The sequence below is a fragment of the Salvelinus fontinalis genome, chromosome 9 (assembly GCF_029448725.1).
Source record: "Salvelinus fontinalis isolate EN_2023a chromosome 9, ASM2944872v1, whole genome shotgun sequence".
Taxonomy (NCBI): Eukaryota; Metazoa; Chordata; class Actinopteri; order Salmoniformes; family Salmonidae; genus Salvelinus; species Salvelinus fontinalis.
The window spans coordinates 10260091-10276292 of record NC_074673.1 but is presented as its reverse complement, the minus strand read 5'-3'; the positions used below and the strand labels follow the sequence as shown (position 1 = coordinate 10276292).

Genomic DNA, 16202 nt, shown 5'->3' with positions numbered 1-16202 from the left:
ATTGTGAACTCACACAGATGCAGACAACATTGGCCAGGGACACGGCATTCCCCACCACAGTGACATAATGCTGACTGAAGATATACTGAACCTTGTGCAGGAACTTAGACGAGTACTCAGGCAACGGAGGATGCTACAGAGGAAAACAATGACTTCAATTCGCTCTTCAATCTCCCAATTGTTTGCTTCCGTTGAAAATGTAAGCAAAAAGGAAAATGATGAAAGTCTGCTTGGAGTTAGATTGACAGTCTGCCAACTGCGTAGTTTTGAAGAAATGAACATTGTGGTAGAGATAAAATATAAATAGCTGTTTGATCATGTCCTTGTCCAGCTCATCAAACAGTCTCTGGAAGGCCTCCCTGGGGATGAAGCCACTGGATGACTGTGACGCTTTCTGAGGAAATTACACTTTTAGAATCTTTTGACGTACCAAAAGTGTTCACAATTCAGAGGTGTGGCCATGTACATATATAACTCAAATCAAATCAAAGTGTATTTGTCACTTGCGCCGAATACAACATGTGTAGACCTTACAGTGAAATGCTGAATACAACATGTGTAGACCTTACAGTGAAATGCTTACTTACAGGCTCTAACCAACAGTGCAAAAAAGGTATTATGTGAACAATAGGTAACTAAAGAAACAAAAACAACATTAAAATAACAGTGAAAAATAACAGTAGCGAGGCTATTTACAGTAGCGAGGCTATAAACAGTAGCGAGGCTGCATACAGTCACTGGTTAGTCGGGCTGATTGATGTAGTATGTACATGTAGCTATGGTTAAAGTGACTTTGCATATATGATGAACAGAGAGTAGGGCAAAAGTAGGGCGGATGGTGGATGGCGGGACACCATGCAGATTACCCGGTTATCCAATGTGCGGGGGCACTGGTTGGTCAGGCCAATTGAGATTGTATGTATATGAATGTATAGTTAAAGTGACTATGCATACATGATAAACAGAGAGTAGCAGCAGCGTAAAATAGGGGTTGGGGGGGCTGGTGTATTGGTCTACAGTTTGGCTGTAAATACATATTTCTATATGACTTTCTCCAAATCCAGATCATTTTCTGTGTAAATAATATCTCCATATTATGCTTTTTACCGAAATGGAACTACAAATCCCAGGGTGCTGTGCGGCACATTTGCAATCCTCCGCTAATCTTATCATCGCTGGTTTTTGAGTTCCAGGATCAGAGCGGAGTGACTATCACACAGAGTCATATGTGCATGTAGCTATCAGTACGGTAGAGCCCTGTACATGACATCCGCGAGGCGCTAACCATTCGGGTGGACAGGGAACACAACAAAAATGAACATGGATTTAAATGTCATAATAGAAAACATGGAAACGGGCGATCAAGATGCCGCATTGATGGCACTGCAGACGTACAATAAAAAGGTAAATTGTTGTCGTTATCCATTATCAAGTACAGTATGAAATATATTTTCTTCTAAGTTGAATTCCTATGCAATTTGACAGTAATACGATTGAACATATCTTTTGACAATAATGTAACGTCATGACACTTTGATGATCAATTGCAACAGAAACATGCGAACGTACTGTTCAACCTCGTAGACGTCCTGAGCTCTTATAATAAGTGTTATTTTGGGGAGCGACGCATAAATGCATAAACGCACACGCACTTACATAGGGTAGGTAATACAGTGTGGCAGTCAACTAACTGTCAGTTGAGCACCAGCAGCCATAATAGATCAGCAACTGTTTCGAGTCTTCTATTCTGTTGTAGGCCTATTCATAAATATGTCAACATGACATTGTAGCATTTTGTGCACTTCATGCTGTTGTCATGGATAGGAAGGCTACAGTAGCTTTCTCTCTTTCTCGATATCATTACAGGCATTGATTTGTAGGATATCTGTATGATATCATAGCAGGAGAACGCCAAGGGAAGCCTAGCAATATGCAGACACACTTTGAGTATATTTCCCTGAGGCTGAGCCAGTCAGCCTTCCTAACCCTCAGACTACCACCCATAAGTATCATTTAATGGGATCTCTATGCTACCACCCTGCTGTCTGCTCAGTCTACTCTGGAGGCCATTGCCTGATCAACCGACCTCATACCCTGTAACCCTCTTTAGTCAACAATCCCCACTGTGTGTGTGTGTGTGTGTGTGTGTGTGTGTGTGTGTGCGTGCGTGCGTGCGTGCGTGCGTGCGCGTGCGTGCGTGTGTGTGTGTGGGTGATATTACTGTATTATTCCCTCTTATTCCACTGTATTATTATTTATAGTAGGTATTCAGCCTACATACGTCTGTGGACAAACACATTAGTCCCAATTCTGACATCCTAATGTGATGATGTCTGACTGGAAATAGTTGATCAGTAAAATGATAGGGCCATATCTCAGCAGTGGACGTTCCTGCACACACAAAGTGCCTTTCACAACATACACTTCTCTGCATAGACTTATGCCATCTGACTACTACTAATGTGACTTTGAAACAGGCATAATTGAGTCAAATTGGATTGAAGGCAAAGCAGAAACAATTCAGCTTTACAAATTCATCCCATTGAGTCAATACTTATTGAGTCATAGTTTAGAGTGAAGCTTGTTTGATTTGTCTTTCCTTAGACAGAGTTACCTCACAGAGACTACCCATCGAGCATCAGTAGTCAGCCCTACCTAGACTTCTGTGTGTTCCTATCTATTGGCATAACAGGATTAAGTCTTCTGAGAAACACAAATAGATTGCTGAAGCTTTGAGGCCCTTCAAATCCTGTCCATCTAAATGGTTCTCATTTGATCCTGTAGCTTTAGCCTGCCCCCCAGGCTGCTTCTGCTCTCTTTCCGACTCCAAATGGTATTGTCATGGCAACCATTGTTTGGTGTGCCAATGAGTGACAAGGAGTTGGCAAGATAGCACAAACAGATCTGGTACCAGGCGTACTGTAACATTACAAAGGGTTGGCCTGGCACCAGGATTACTGTAGAATAGCAAAGAGTTGGTCTGGTACCAGGATTACTGTAGAATAACAAAGGGTTGGCCTGGTACCAGGATTACTGTAGAATAACAAAGGGTTGGTCTGGTACCAGGCGTACTGTAGAATAACAAAGAGTTGGTCTGGTAACAGGCTTACTGTAGCATAACATAGGGTTGGTCTGGTAACAGGCGTACTGTAGAATAGCAAAGAGTTGGTCTGGTACCAGGCGTACTGTAGCATAACATAGGGTTGGTCTGGTAACAGGCGTACTGTAGAATAACAAAGAGTTGGTCTGGTAACAGGCGTACTGTAGCATAACATAGGGTTGGTCTGGTAACAGGCGTACTGCAGCATAACATAGGGTTGGTCTGGTAACAGGCGTACTGCAGCATAACATAGGGTTGGTCTGGTAACAGGCTTACTGTAACATAACATAGGGTTGGTCTGGTAACAGGCGTACTGCAGCATAACATAGGGTTGGGCTGGTAACAGGCGTACTGTAGCATAACATAGGGTTGGTCTGGTAACAGGCTTACTGTAGCATAACATAGGGTTGGTCTGGTAACAGGCGTACTGCAGCATAACATAGGGTTGGTCTGGTAACAGGCTTACTGTAACATAACATAGGGTTGGTCTGGTAACAGGCGTACTGCAGCATAACATAGGGTTGGGCTGGTAACAGGCGTACTGTAGCATAACATAGGGTCGGTCTGGTAACAGGCTTACTGTAGCATAACATAGGGTTGGTCTGGTAACAGGCGTACTGTAGCATAACATAGGGTTGGTCTGGTACCAGGCTTACTGTAGCATAACATAGGGTTGGGCTGGTAACAGGCGTACTGCAGCATAACATAGGGTTGGTCTGGTAACAGGCGTACTGTAGCATAACATAGGGTTGGTCTGGTACCAGGCTTACTGTAGCATAACATAGGGTTGGGCTGGTAACAGGCGTACTGCAGCATAACATAGGGTTGGTCTGGTAACAGGCGTACTGTAGCATAACATAGGGTTGGGCTGGTAACAGGCTTACTGTAGCATAACATAGAGTTGGTCTGGTAACAGGCTTACTGTAGCATAACATAGGGTTGGTCTGGTAACAGGCGTACTGTAGAATAACATAGGGTTGGGCTGGTAACAGGCTTACTGTAGCATAACATAGGGTTGGTCTGGTAACAGGCGTACTGTAGCATAACATAGGGTTGGTCTGGTACCAGGCTTACTGTAGCATAACATAGGGTTGGTCTGGTACCAGGCTTACTGTAGCATAACATAGGGTTGGTCTGGTAACAGGCTTACTGTAGCATAACATAGGGTTGGTCTGGTAACAGGCGTACTGTAGCATAACATAGGGTTGGTCTGGTACCAGGCTTACTGTAGCATAACATAGGGTTGGGCTGGTAACAGGCGTACTGCAGCATAACATAGGGTTGGTCTGGTAACAGGCGTACTGTAGCATAACATAGGGTTGGGCTGGTAACAGGCTTACTGTAGCATAACATAGAGTTGGTCTGGTAACAGGCGTACTGTAGCATAACATAGGGTTGGTCTGGTAACAGGCTTACTGTAGGTAAACTGTAATAATCGTTCACCCTGAAGTGTTCCATATGCTTTCGTCTTTTGGTAAAACAATGATGGATATTCCTTTTCTCAGAGAGGGAGAGAGAGGGAGAGAGCAGGATGACAATGACTCACTCATCTCATTATTTGGCAGCATCTAAAAATAATTCACCGTCCTCATACCTTTACATTGCAGATCATTGCAGGGATTAAATAAGGCAAAAGCTCTCACCACAGGAACACAAACACTCTACTTTACTGTACTGTATGCTAATTCACAATGAATGATGTATTGGGGTAGCTGTTTTGTTGTGAAATGTTTTATAATGTTTTCTCTTTACTTTCTCGTCTCCTCCTAGATGACCCAATGCTTCACATTTACCACAGATGAAGAGGAGCAGAGAGAGGTACAAATGTTATTTTTTACTATGGACGTGTCGGTTAACGGCACCCTATTCCCTCTGTAGTGCACTTCTTTTGACCGGAGCCCTATGGGGCATAGTCAAAAGTAGTGCACTGTCTAGGGAATAGGCTACATCTGAAAAGGCACCCTATCTCCCTTGTACTGTCGTTGGTCAGTGAGGCATTGGAATGATCAGCTTTTTAACTCTACTGTTTGCTTGTAATCTGGATGATGTAGAATCACAGTGGGATACAGCCCAAACACCAAAGTTGGTAGTTGGTATCAACCATAATGTATAGAGTATAGTATAACCCATGCTGGTCAGTCTCACCAAATCCCCTCTGCCCTAACTCTCTTTTTCATCTTTCATCTCTTTCTTCTTGCGTTCCTGTACACTAGGATGGGAAGTTACAAGAGGTATACATACATGTGTAATGGTAGTATTTCAGTATATTTGAACCCAAAGTTTATCTCTACAGCAAATTCCATTCTTAATGATGTATTTAGACATTTGGCATAATGTAAGTAATTAATAATTGTTGTTCCATTATATCAAGAAATACACTTTGGGTTCGTAGAAGTACACATATAACAGTATTTTCATGAGAGACAACCTGCAGCAAGTGACCAAGACATTTGTCTTTACATCTACAGGGGCATCAGACCCTCTTCCTGGATGTTTTTACAGCTAGTTGATGATGACTCACCCATGTTCTGCTGCACTTCTGCCACTATTGACAGCATGTTGTCTGATATCCATCACAATTATCAGTCTTATCACTGACGTGTTGAAGTTTACTTAGGCCCATCGCTCCTCGTTGTGTGTTGAAATATAGCCCATACTTATTTGAGACTCCATATCATTTGATCATCCTTGGATATGCTGTCCATAGCTGTATGTAACGTTATAGTCCCTCTCCACAAATGTTATTGCCACAAACTTACTTAGGGCTTACAACTGCTGGAGTATAGGCCGTCATCAACAGCATCTTTCCAGCATGTCCGGGACTGGACGATTTGTTCAAGTTTTCTCAATGCCATGGTCGAGTTTTCTCAATGCCATGGTCGAGTTTTCTCAATGCCATGGTAGAGTTTTCTCAATGCCATGGTCGAGTTTTCTCAATGCCATGGTCGAGTTTTCTCAATGCCATGGTCAAGTTAAATGTGGGATGCAGTTAGTCCACGGTTGACACAGCACCCTTTCTGAAAGAAGGCATTATGAGAGAACTTAGCAGATACTGGCGGTATCCCAAATGGCCCCCTATTCCCTATGTAGTGCACTACTTTTGATCTGGGTCCATTGGGCTCCAGTCTAAAGCAGTGCACTATATAGGAAATAGGGGGCCATTTGGGACAAAGCCACTATTCCGTGGTGAATTTATTTCGGTTTGGAGTTACATGGAGAAGTCCTGACCGACAGGAAGTGTGCATTCATGTACTGTGTTTTGGAGAAATAGGGATCTGTGACTTGTATCTGTGACTTGCTTCAGCCTAATTGGTTACAAGCTATTATGTCATTCTTATCTGATGTCCTACTTTTGCTGTGTCCTATCCCTCAAAGCTATTTATTTCGGTAGCCACATGCTATCTCTGGAGACCTCACACAACGCAAGCTATTTAGGCAATTCATTGATGAGGGCATTGTCGATTCTCATTATCATAATTTCCCCAAGTATAGAGCAAAGCACAGGCAAGCTGAGTGAGCAGCAACCATCAATCATTCTCAACATTCAACAACTGACTCGTCCTCATTCTCTCTCCCGAAGGGGTGGGAAAGACATTATGCTGTGAGCCCTACATCTGCTGGGTTCAAATGGTTCCCTATTCCCTATTACAGTGCACTACTTTTGACAAGAGCCCTGGTCAAAAGTAGTGCACACCAGAGGGAATGGGGTACTATTTGGGAGGTATTCTAAATGGCCCAGACTCCTGAATTAGGCATCTATGATTCTGTTTCTGAAGCTTTTAACTTACTGCCTCAGGACATTCAGGGCCCACTGGGTGCACTGTGTTATATCGGGACAGGAAAACATCTGACGTGCACAGACTCATGATCCTGAACTTTACTTGGTTATGGATGGGTTATGGTGTGTCTTTCTGACGATGACATAGCAATGCTGGACTGTAGTCTACCTTCATAATGACAAAGTGATGCTGGACTAGTTTACCTTCATAATGACAAAGCGATGCTGGACTGTAGTCTACCTTCATAATGACAAAGTGATGCTGGACTAGTTTACCTTCATAATGACAAAGTGATGCTGGAGTGTAGTCTACCTTCATAATGACAAATCGATTTTTGACTGTAGTCTACCTTCATAATGACAAAGCGATGCTGGACTGTAGTCTACCTTCATAATGACAAAGTGATGCTGGACTGTAGTCTACCTTCATAATGGCAAAGTGATGCTGGAGTGTAGTCTACCTTCATAATGACAAAGCGATGCTGGACTGTAGTCTACCTTCATAATGACAAAGTGATGCTGGACTGTAGTCTACCTTCATAATGACAAAGCGATGCTTGACTGTAGTCTACCTTCATAATGACAAAGTGATGCTGGACTGTAGTCTACCGTCATAATGACAAAGTGATGCTGGACTAGTTTACCTTCATAATGACAAAGTGATGCTGGACTGTAGTCTACCTTCATAATGGCAAAGCGATGCTGGAGTGTAGTCTACCTTCATAATGGCAAAGCGATTTTTGACTGTAGTCTACCTTCATAATGGCAAAGCGATGCTGGAGTGTAGTCTACCTTCATAATGACAAAGCGATGCTGGACTGTAGTCTACCTTCATAATGACAAAGCGATGCTTGACTGTAGTCTACCTTCATAATGGCAAAGCGATTTTTGACTGTAGTCTACCTTCATAATGACAAAGTGATGCTGGACTGTAGTCTACCTTCATAATGACAAAGTGATGCTGGACTGTAGTCTACCTTCATAATGACAAAGGGATGCTGGACTGTAGTCTACCTTCGTAATGGCAAAGTGATGCTTGACTGTAGTCTACCTTCATAATGACAAAGCAATGCTGGACTGTAGTCTACCTTCATAATGACAAAGTGATGCTGGACTGTAGTCTACCTTCATAATGACAAAGTGATGCTGGACTGTCATCTACCTTCATAATGACAAAGCGATGCTGGACTGTAGTCTTTTTTCAACTCTTAATTTGATTTAGATTGATTCAAATTCACAATGATGGCATTCAAATATACTGGCTATTGATTACTTGGCATTTGTACTTTATTTATGTATATTGGAAGCATCTGAGACCCCAGTGAATAATAAGTCCAAGCTCGTCCCAGTGTGGCAGCTTTTGTGCAGACAGCTGCAAGTCACTATCACGGCCCACAGACATGCAGAGATTTGATCTAGACTGTTTCCCGTCATCATATCAGTCAAACGAGACGGTTCTTGGTCAGAGGCATCGTGTGTGGATTATTAAAAGGCTTTGTATAGGGTGTTACTGCGATCTCTCTAGAAAGGAAGAGAGAGTCTCTGATGATTAAATGATTGTTGTTACTCACAGATCACAGGGTAGCTTGGTGGCTTTGATTCTGACTTGGTCTATTTTACACAGTTTTAAGCCCAAACAGAGGACTTTCTGGAACTTTAAACCTATACATTATGCAGAACTAGTGGAAGAACCTCCTAAACACCTATTCCCCATTGATGTTGAATCTCATGAAAATAAGCAATTTTCCCATCCCATCCTCTCCTCTGGAGATGGGGAAAGGCCTGTTTGGGACTGTACTGACATGCATGTAGTTTAGTTACACAGACAAGCACCTCATTGGTATAGAAACGTTTGGCAGTGTCGTCATACTTGCATATTGAGTAGTTAGGTGTAGTGATGCTGTCTCTTTGGTCCACCTGTGTCCTCAGAGGTTAGGAGAGCTAGTGTTGGGCTTCCTGAAGCGAGACCTCCAGCCGTCCTGCCAGCTTGCCTGTCTGGAGACCATCCGCATCTTGTCACGTGACAAGAACAACGTGGCACCCTTCATCACGCACACCGCCATGCAGACCCTCAGCCGGCACGCTGGCATCGCAATCTCCCACGGCAATGTGGACTGCGAGGGCGGCGTGGTCCTCGTCCCTTTCGCTGAGAACCCGGACCTGGAGGTTATCGTAGAGGCGCTGAAGAGCATCTGCAACATCTGCTTGCACAACAAGGTGGATAAAAAAACAGGGTGATGTGATGATAAAGGCTTAACCACACTGGAGAATACTGGTCGGTGCTGGGCAAAAATAATATTTAGATAAAGAAATAAGAGGTCTGAATATAGAGAATGCTGTATATAACTACTCCCCAGCTTTTTATTCCTGCACCATAATGATACAATATGTGTTCCAAATGGCACCCTGTTCCCTTTAAAGTGCACTTATTTTGACCAGTCTAAAGGGCTTTGATCAAAAGTAGTGCACTATATAGGGAATATGGGGTTATTTGGGACATAACCTATATGGGGCCAGATTCAAAAGTAGTGCACTGTAATATGAATAAAGTGTGATTTAGGATGCATTCCTAATGATTTATCTCTTTCTTTAACCAAGGTGGCTGTGCAGGTGGGCCAGGACTTGCAGCTGATTGTTGGCATCGCGGAGCGTCTCAAGCAGTGTGGCGAGGACCAGTGGAACCACTACGTAAGGTTCTTCGACCTGCGCCTCATGTTCCTTCTCACCGCCCAGCGTGTGGCGTTGCGAACCCAGCTGTTGAGGGAGTTGCGGGGGGTCAGTCTGCTGTCCAACCACCTGGATGCTACATTGGGACTGTGTTGGCCTGATACCTTCGAGGTGGGGCGGGCCGGGGTGGAGGTCGATCCGGACTCTGAGGAACCGGCCGAACTGCCCCCTCTCAGCCGGGAGAAGATCGAGAGAGCCATGGAGATCCTCAAGATCCTCTTCAATATCACCTACGACGCCAACCGCCGGGAGGTGGACGAGGTGAGCACTGAAGAGTGGATCCGCCATCAGGGTTTGGGTCAATTTTATCAATGCAGGAGGTAAACTGAATTGAAATGGAATTGGCTCTAACCCTGTCCACCATAGCATATTACTGTATACTGTAAACTTTGCATAGTGTTGTTTACATATATCAATATAATGATAATCAATCACAGTTCCTCTGCTGAACCTATAGGAGGAGGCAGCGGCGTTCAGACACCTGGGAGCCATCCTCAGACACTGTCTGATGAGCAGCGCTGACGCACAGGACGACACAGAGGAGTTTCACAGGTAACAGGTCTTATTATCTTAGTAAAGGCGTTCTGAACCTAAATCAGGGGTGTCAAACTCACTTCCTGGAGGGCTGTCCCATGTCTCTGCTGGTTTTCTTATTTCCTTTCAATTTGTGTCCAATTAAGGCCTAGACAGCCAGGTGATGACCAGGTTGACCTTAATTGTTCAATCAAGTAAAGGAGCAGCGAATCCCCGATGACACTTTGCCCTCCAGGAATTGAGTTTGACCTGAGCTACACTGTGTCCTGTGAAAACCCTTTGTGTTTCTTCTGGGCTGCATTCCTGTGAAAACCCTTTGTGTTTCTCCTGGGCTGTATTACTGTGAAAACCCTTTGTGTTTCTTCTGGGCTGCATTCCTGTGAAAATCCTTTGTGTTTCTTCTGGGCTGCATTCCTGTGATAACCCTTTGTGTTTCTCCTGGGATGTATTCCTGTGAAAACCCTTTGTGTTTCTCCTGGGCTGCATTCCTGTGAAAACCCTTTGTGTTTCTCCTGGGCTGCATTCCTGTGAAAACCCTTTGTGTTTCTCCTGGGCTGCATTCCTGTGAAAACCCTTTGTGTTTCTTCTGGGCTGCATTCCTGTGAAAACCCTTTGTGTTTCTCCTGGGCTGCATTCCTGTGAAAACCCTTTGTGTTTCTCCTGGGCTGCATTCCTGTGAAAACCCTTTGTGTTTCTCCTGGGCTGCATTCCTGTGAAACCCCTTTGTGTTTCTCCTGGGCTGCATTCCTGTGAAAACCCTTTGTGTTTCTCCTGGGCTGCATTCATGTGATAACCCCTTTGTGTTTCTCCTGGGCTGTATTACTGTGAAAACCCTTTGTGTTTCTCCTGGGCTGCATTCCTGTGAAAACCCTTTGTGTTTCTCCTGGGCTGCATTCCTGTGAAAACCCTTTGTGTTTCTCCTGGGCTGCATTCCTGTGATAACCCTTTGTGTTTCTCCTGGGCTGCAGTCATTCGCTGAACCTACTGGGGAACCTCCCTCTGTCCTGTCTGGATGTGCTACTGATGCCCAAGGTTCAGCAGGGCTCAATAGAATACATGGGGGTCAACATGGATGCCGTCAACATGCTCCTGGAGTACATGGAGAAGAGGCTAGACAGGGTGAGCTGGGTTTTAACCCTCAACAACAGGTTGGCATGCCGTTAGAAATGCTCAGTGGAGATTTCAATCTTGTTCTGATGGCATCTTTGCCTCGAGGGCAGAACTAATGCGATTGGTCGGATGAAAGCTCAACGGTCAGTGGGCGTAGTTTACGGTGCCCTATAATGGAATGAAGGAAAACTCTAATCTGCATTACATAGACAACGTGTTTTCATAAAGGTGGCATAAACAGTTGCATACACACATTGTTGGATGTGCATTAGTGTGTATCAGTTTATTGCCATCTCTTGAATCTCTTGTAGAGTCTTTGCTCCTGGAGCTGCTCTCTGTGTGCCATCCACCGAGGTGTTTACAGGTGATGTAATAATGTCCCTGCAGAGGGTGTCTGGCTGTGTGGTTGGGATATGATTACCTCTCCAAATGGGATGTTGTTGTTGAAGGAGGTTGTTACGAGGTGTCTTTGGGGATCTGGGTAAACAACCAGGACACAGCTGGAAGGCCTCAGTAATGAAACAGTCTAGTCTCATCCATAAGAGACATGGCAATAATTCATCTCGGCACACAAAACCAAATTTTGTTTGAGACTTTGATAATATCTGTCAAGTAACACCCACCGTATCGGTCGGTGTGGGTCTAGCTGCTAGCTGAAGAGGTTGTTGTATTATCTGTCTAATAACAGTTATGTGTATGGGTTTCCAGGGCAAGAAACTGAAGGAGACCATGCTCCCCTCTCTTAATCTGCTGACTGAGAGCGCCCGCATCCACAGGGAGACCAGGAAGTTCCTCAGGATGAAGGTAGGTGATTGGATGTTTCATCTCATCATTCATCCAATTGCATGTCAATTACTGAATGTCCCATTGAGTTGGTTCTTCATGTGTGTGTGTGTGTGTGTGTGTGTGTGTGTGTGTGTGTGTGTGTGTGTGTGTGTGTGTGTGTGTGTGTGTGTGTGTGTGTGTGCGTGTGTGTGTGTGTAGGTCCTCCCTCCTCTTCGGGACGTGAAGAACCTACCAGAAGTGGGGAACGCCCTTCGTAACAAGCTTGTTCGTCTGATGACCAACATTGACACTGATGTCAAGAACTGTGCAGCAGAGTTCCTATTCGTTCTGTGTAAAGAAAGTGGTGAGTGGTGGTGTTTTTCTCTGCTTTCTCATTTTCTACAGTTCATAAAGCCCTGAAGTGTGTACCCTCTATTGCCGTGTTGTTCACTGTTGTCCATCATAGTCGGAACCTTGATTTCTGGCTTTCTCAATAGCCAAGTGATGAACCAGATTTGGAAGTATGGTAACATGAGACTACCATAATAAGGAAACTATAGGATTTGTAATATAATTCTCCCCCATCCACACCCCCTTCCACGCTATTTCCATCCCGTGCAGTATCCAGGTTCATTAAGTACACAGGCTATGGCAACGCAGCGGGTCTCCTGGCCGCCCGGGGGCTTCTGCGAGGGGGGGGCAACCCAGGCGTCTACTCTGAGGATGAGGACAGTGACACAGAAGAGTACCGTGAGGCCAAATCTCAGTGAGTTGAATTTAACTTTATTAATAATGGAGCCCTGCTCTGTTCTCTGTCCTTGGGGGAAACAGACACAGCTTTTGCTCTTGATATTAATGCATACATGCCTTATTTAGAAGAGTTAAAAATCATTGACATTTTGTTTCGCCCATCTTGGCCTCATTCAGAATGAGTAGCATTGTGTTCTCTGTCCTGGCCAGAATTAACCCTGTGACAGGCAGAGTGGAGGATGAGCAGCCCAACCCCATGGAGGGAATGACAGAGGAACAGAAGGAGCTGGAGGCCATGAAGCTGGTCAACATGTTTGATAAGCTCTCCAGGTAAAGATGTATTTTCAACGTAGCCTAATCGCTGATCTGAAACGGTTGGATAGGTGAAGCCCAGGACTCTGCTAGATATCCTACAGCAACCCAGTTGTGTGAGATCAGGGATTACTCCAGAGAACAACGTAAGGAAGGATGCATTTATTGGAACAGGGCCACAGACACAGATAGCTCACTGCAGCAGTGCCACAGGCTCCCAGCAGGTGTCCTCATCGCTTCCCTTCCCACTGTGGTTCATGCATCATTAATGAGCTGAGGCAGGAGCTGTTATCAACAACTAACAGAGTATATATATATATATATATAGATATTTCTTTTAAATATATATGGGGGATTGGAAATGATGCAGACAATTACATTGATGGAAGCTACAATCTATCTGCAATATTAAAGTTATTCTACTCTCCCATGTGGCTCAGTTGGTAGAGCATGGCGCTTGCAACGCCAGGGTTGTGGGTTCAATTCCCACGGGGGGACCATGATGAATATGTATGAATTTTCTAATTTGTAAGTCGCTCTGGATAAGAGCGTCTGCTAAATGACTTAAATGTAAAAAAACAGCTAACAGAGTATTCATGTACGATTGTGCAACATAATACTGGTTAGCAGACTATAATATTTTTTTTTTTGTTATTTAGCAGACGCTCCTTTCCAGAGCGACTTACAGTAGAGTGCATACATTTTATTACATTTTACATACTGAGACAAGGATATCCCTACCGGCCAAACCCCCCCGACGCTATGCCAATTGTGCATCGCCCCACAGACCTCCCGGTTGCAGCCAGCTGCGACAGAGCCTGGGCGCGAACCCAGCCCAGCCTGGGCGCGAACCCAGAGACTCTGGTGGCGCAGCTAGCACTGCGATGCAGTGCCCTAGACCACTGCGCCACCCGGGAGGTTGGAATCTGGAAATGGACTGGAAATGTGGAAATGGACTGTTGACATGTGGAAATGGACTGTTGACATGTGGAAATGGACTGTTGACATGTGGAAATGGACTGTTGACATGTGGAAATGGACTGTTGACATGTGTAAATGGACTGTTGACATGTGTAAATGGACTGTTGACATGTGGAAATGGACTGTTGACATGTGTAAATGGACTGTTGACATGTGGAAATGGACTGTTGACATGTGGAAATGGACTGTTGACATGTGGAAAGGGACTGTTGAAATGTGGAAAGGGACTGTTGAAATGTGGAAAGGGACTGTTGAAATGTGGAAAATTACTTTGGAAATGTGGAAAAAGACTGTCTACCTGTTGCTTAATCCACTACCTCCTTTCCTAACAATAGTGATTTTCAATACAATGTAAACATGTAATATTATCAATAATACATGATAATGATCACAGCACTGCAGCCATATGTATTAGAATAATGAATCATCATAAATGTCTTTTGAGTTGAGACTTTTCTATCTTTCAGGTCCAATATTATCCAGCCAATGATGCTGGGGAGTGATGGTTCGATGACACAGATGAATTCTGGCGACCTGCGACGAATGAGAGACCAGATACCACAGGGACAACAACTACACCTCCAAACACAACTACGTCTAGAACCACAACAACAAGAACAACAACAAGAACATCAAAAAGAACAACAAGATCATCAGCAAGGCTCAGGCAGCGATGACGAGGGGGAGGTAGAATGAATCAAATGGACTGTCACCTGTTGTGCAACTTCTGTCACAGGCTCTGAAGCTTATCGGTGCAGGCGGAATCATCATCTGATGTAAGACAATGACTGTGTACTAAAATAGTTACAGTGTTTGAGTAGCATGTGAAATGTTAACTATCTTTCTTAAGTGTATAGTAATGTTCTGGGCTGTGATTAACTTCCATCAGTGTGTTTGGGTATGTTTTCTGCCTTTTGTAGGTGAACTACTTTACATATCGGGCTCCTTTCACATTAAATGTTGTTTCAAGACTTTAATCTTCTTTACATTCTCAAAAGACAGAATGAAACTGCGTGATGAGTTTCCCTTATTTGACCCTGTTCTTTTTTAACGTTGTTCATATACTGAGCAAATTATATTTACATTATTTATAGAATTAAATGATGAATCAATTAATACTGTTTCAGTAGTTGCATTGTTCTAAACTAGTGATCAGAGAGCCTCAAAATGAAGTATAATATCTGATGATATTATGAGGTGTTTTTCATGTTATGTGATAACTGACGTTTTTTGGGATGGGTGATCTTGATATGGTGTGCCACGATACTATCTCAGTTATGTGCACAGTTCAGAATGGGAATGAGAAAACAATCTGTCTGTTGATTTTAGGTGGTTTCATGGCAATTTAAAGGTTGGATGCAAATAATCCACTTATATATTTACCCTAATTTATATTGTATACCAACTCTAATGTGAGGTTCAGTAAAAACGTTTCAAAATCATTCTCTTGAATTGGCATCTTTTATAAATAAATATTCTTGGCATTTTATTTGACTTTTACAGTAATTATCAGGTATCTACTGAGAAAGTCCATGACAAAATGGTAATTAAACAGTAATAAAGATGAATTATTAATAAATATCTTATATTACAAAAAATATTTGTTGCAGTAAACATTGTGCTATATTAGATTTAACCTCCACCTATAATTATTTATTGACCACTAATACAATAGAGGGGGAAATGGGGATTTCCATGGCTACAGGAAGCGAGCGGCTAAGGGACTTGATTCAAGGCCTGGGTTGTGTTCATTAGGGCACACCCAACAGGAAACACTGTAAAAAATGTTTGCCATGGAATTTACAACTAAAGGATTCTTATTAGACAACTCCAGGTAGTCCCTCCCTGTTTCAGTCCATTTGCTTCCTTTTGGTGCCTAATGAACACGACCCAGGTCTTATCAAGCGTTCGCTTTACTGGCCACTAACGCATAACAAACACCAGCCTCCCGGCTCAGAATTAGAGGTGTCATTTTAGGTGAACACAGCTATACTGCAGAGATGAGCTTCTTCTGTCTTCTGACATTATGTAAATAGAGGAAGGGGATAATCAGACTACCATATGTCAGGGCTGCCCAACCTTCTTCCTGGAGTTCTACATCGCGTAGGTTTTCAGTCCCAACTCTAATTTCTCTTATTAGCTGCT

At 43.6% G+C, this 16202-nt stretch overlaps 1 protein-coding gene across 2 annotated transcripts; it reads left to right on the top strand.

Moving 5' to 3' along the window:
• The first annotated feature begins 1149 nt into the window (after window positions 1–1149).
• On the top strand, window positions 1150–15499 carry ric8a (RIC8 guanine nucleotide exchange factor A). 2 transcript variants are annotated; one of them, XM_055933355.1, is made up of 12 exons: window positions 1150–1404; window positions 4871–4918; window positions 5314–5331; window positions 8808–9095; window positions 9477–9866; window positions 10063–10157; window positions 11108–11258; window positions 11958–12053; window positions 12234–12378; window positions 12636–12780; window positions 12975–13094; window positions 14525–15499. In XM_055933355.1, the coding sequence occupies exons 1-12, from the start codon at window positions 1315–1317 to the stop codon at window positions 14751–14753; spliced, it is 1815 nt and encodes a 604-aa protein (XP_055789330.1). In that variant the 5' UTR covers window positions 1150–1314; the 3' UTR covers window positions 14754–15499. The 2 variants fall into 2 exon arrangements, with proteins under 2 accessions (XP_055789330.1, XP_055789333.1); XM_055933358.1 differs by lacking the exon at window positions 5314–5331.
• Window positions 15500–16202: the final 703 nt, after the last annotated feature.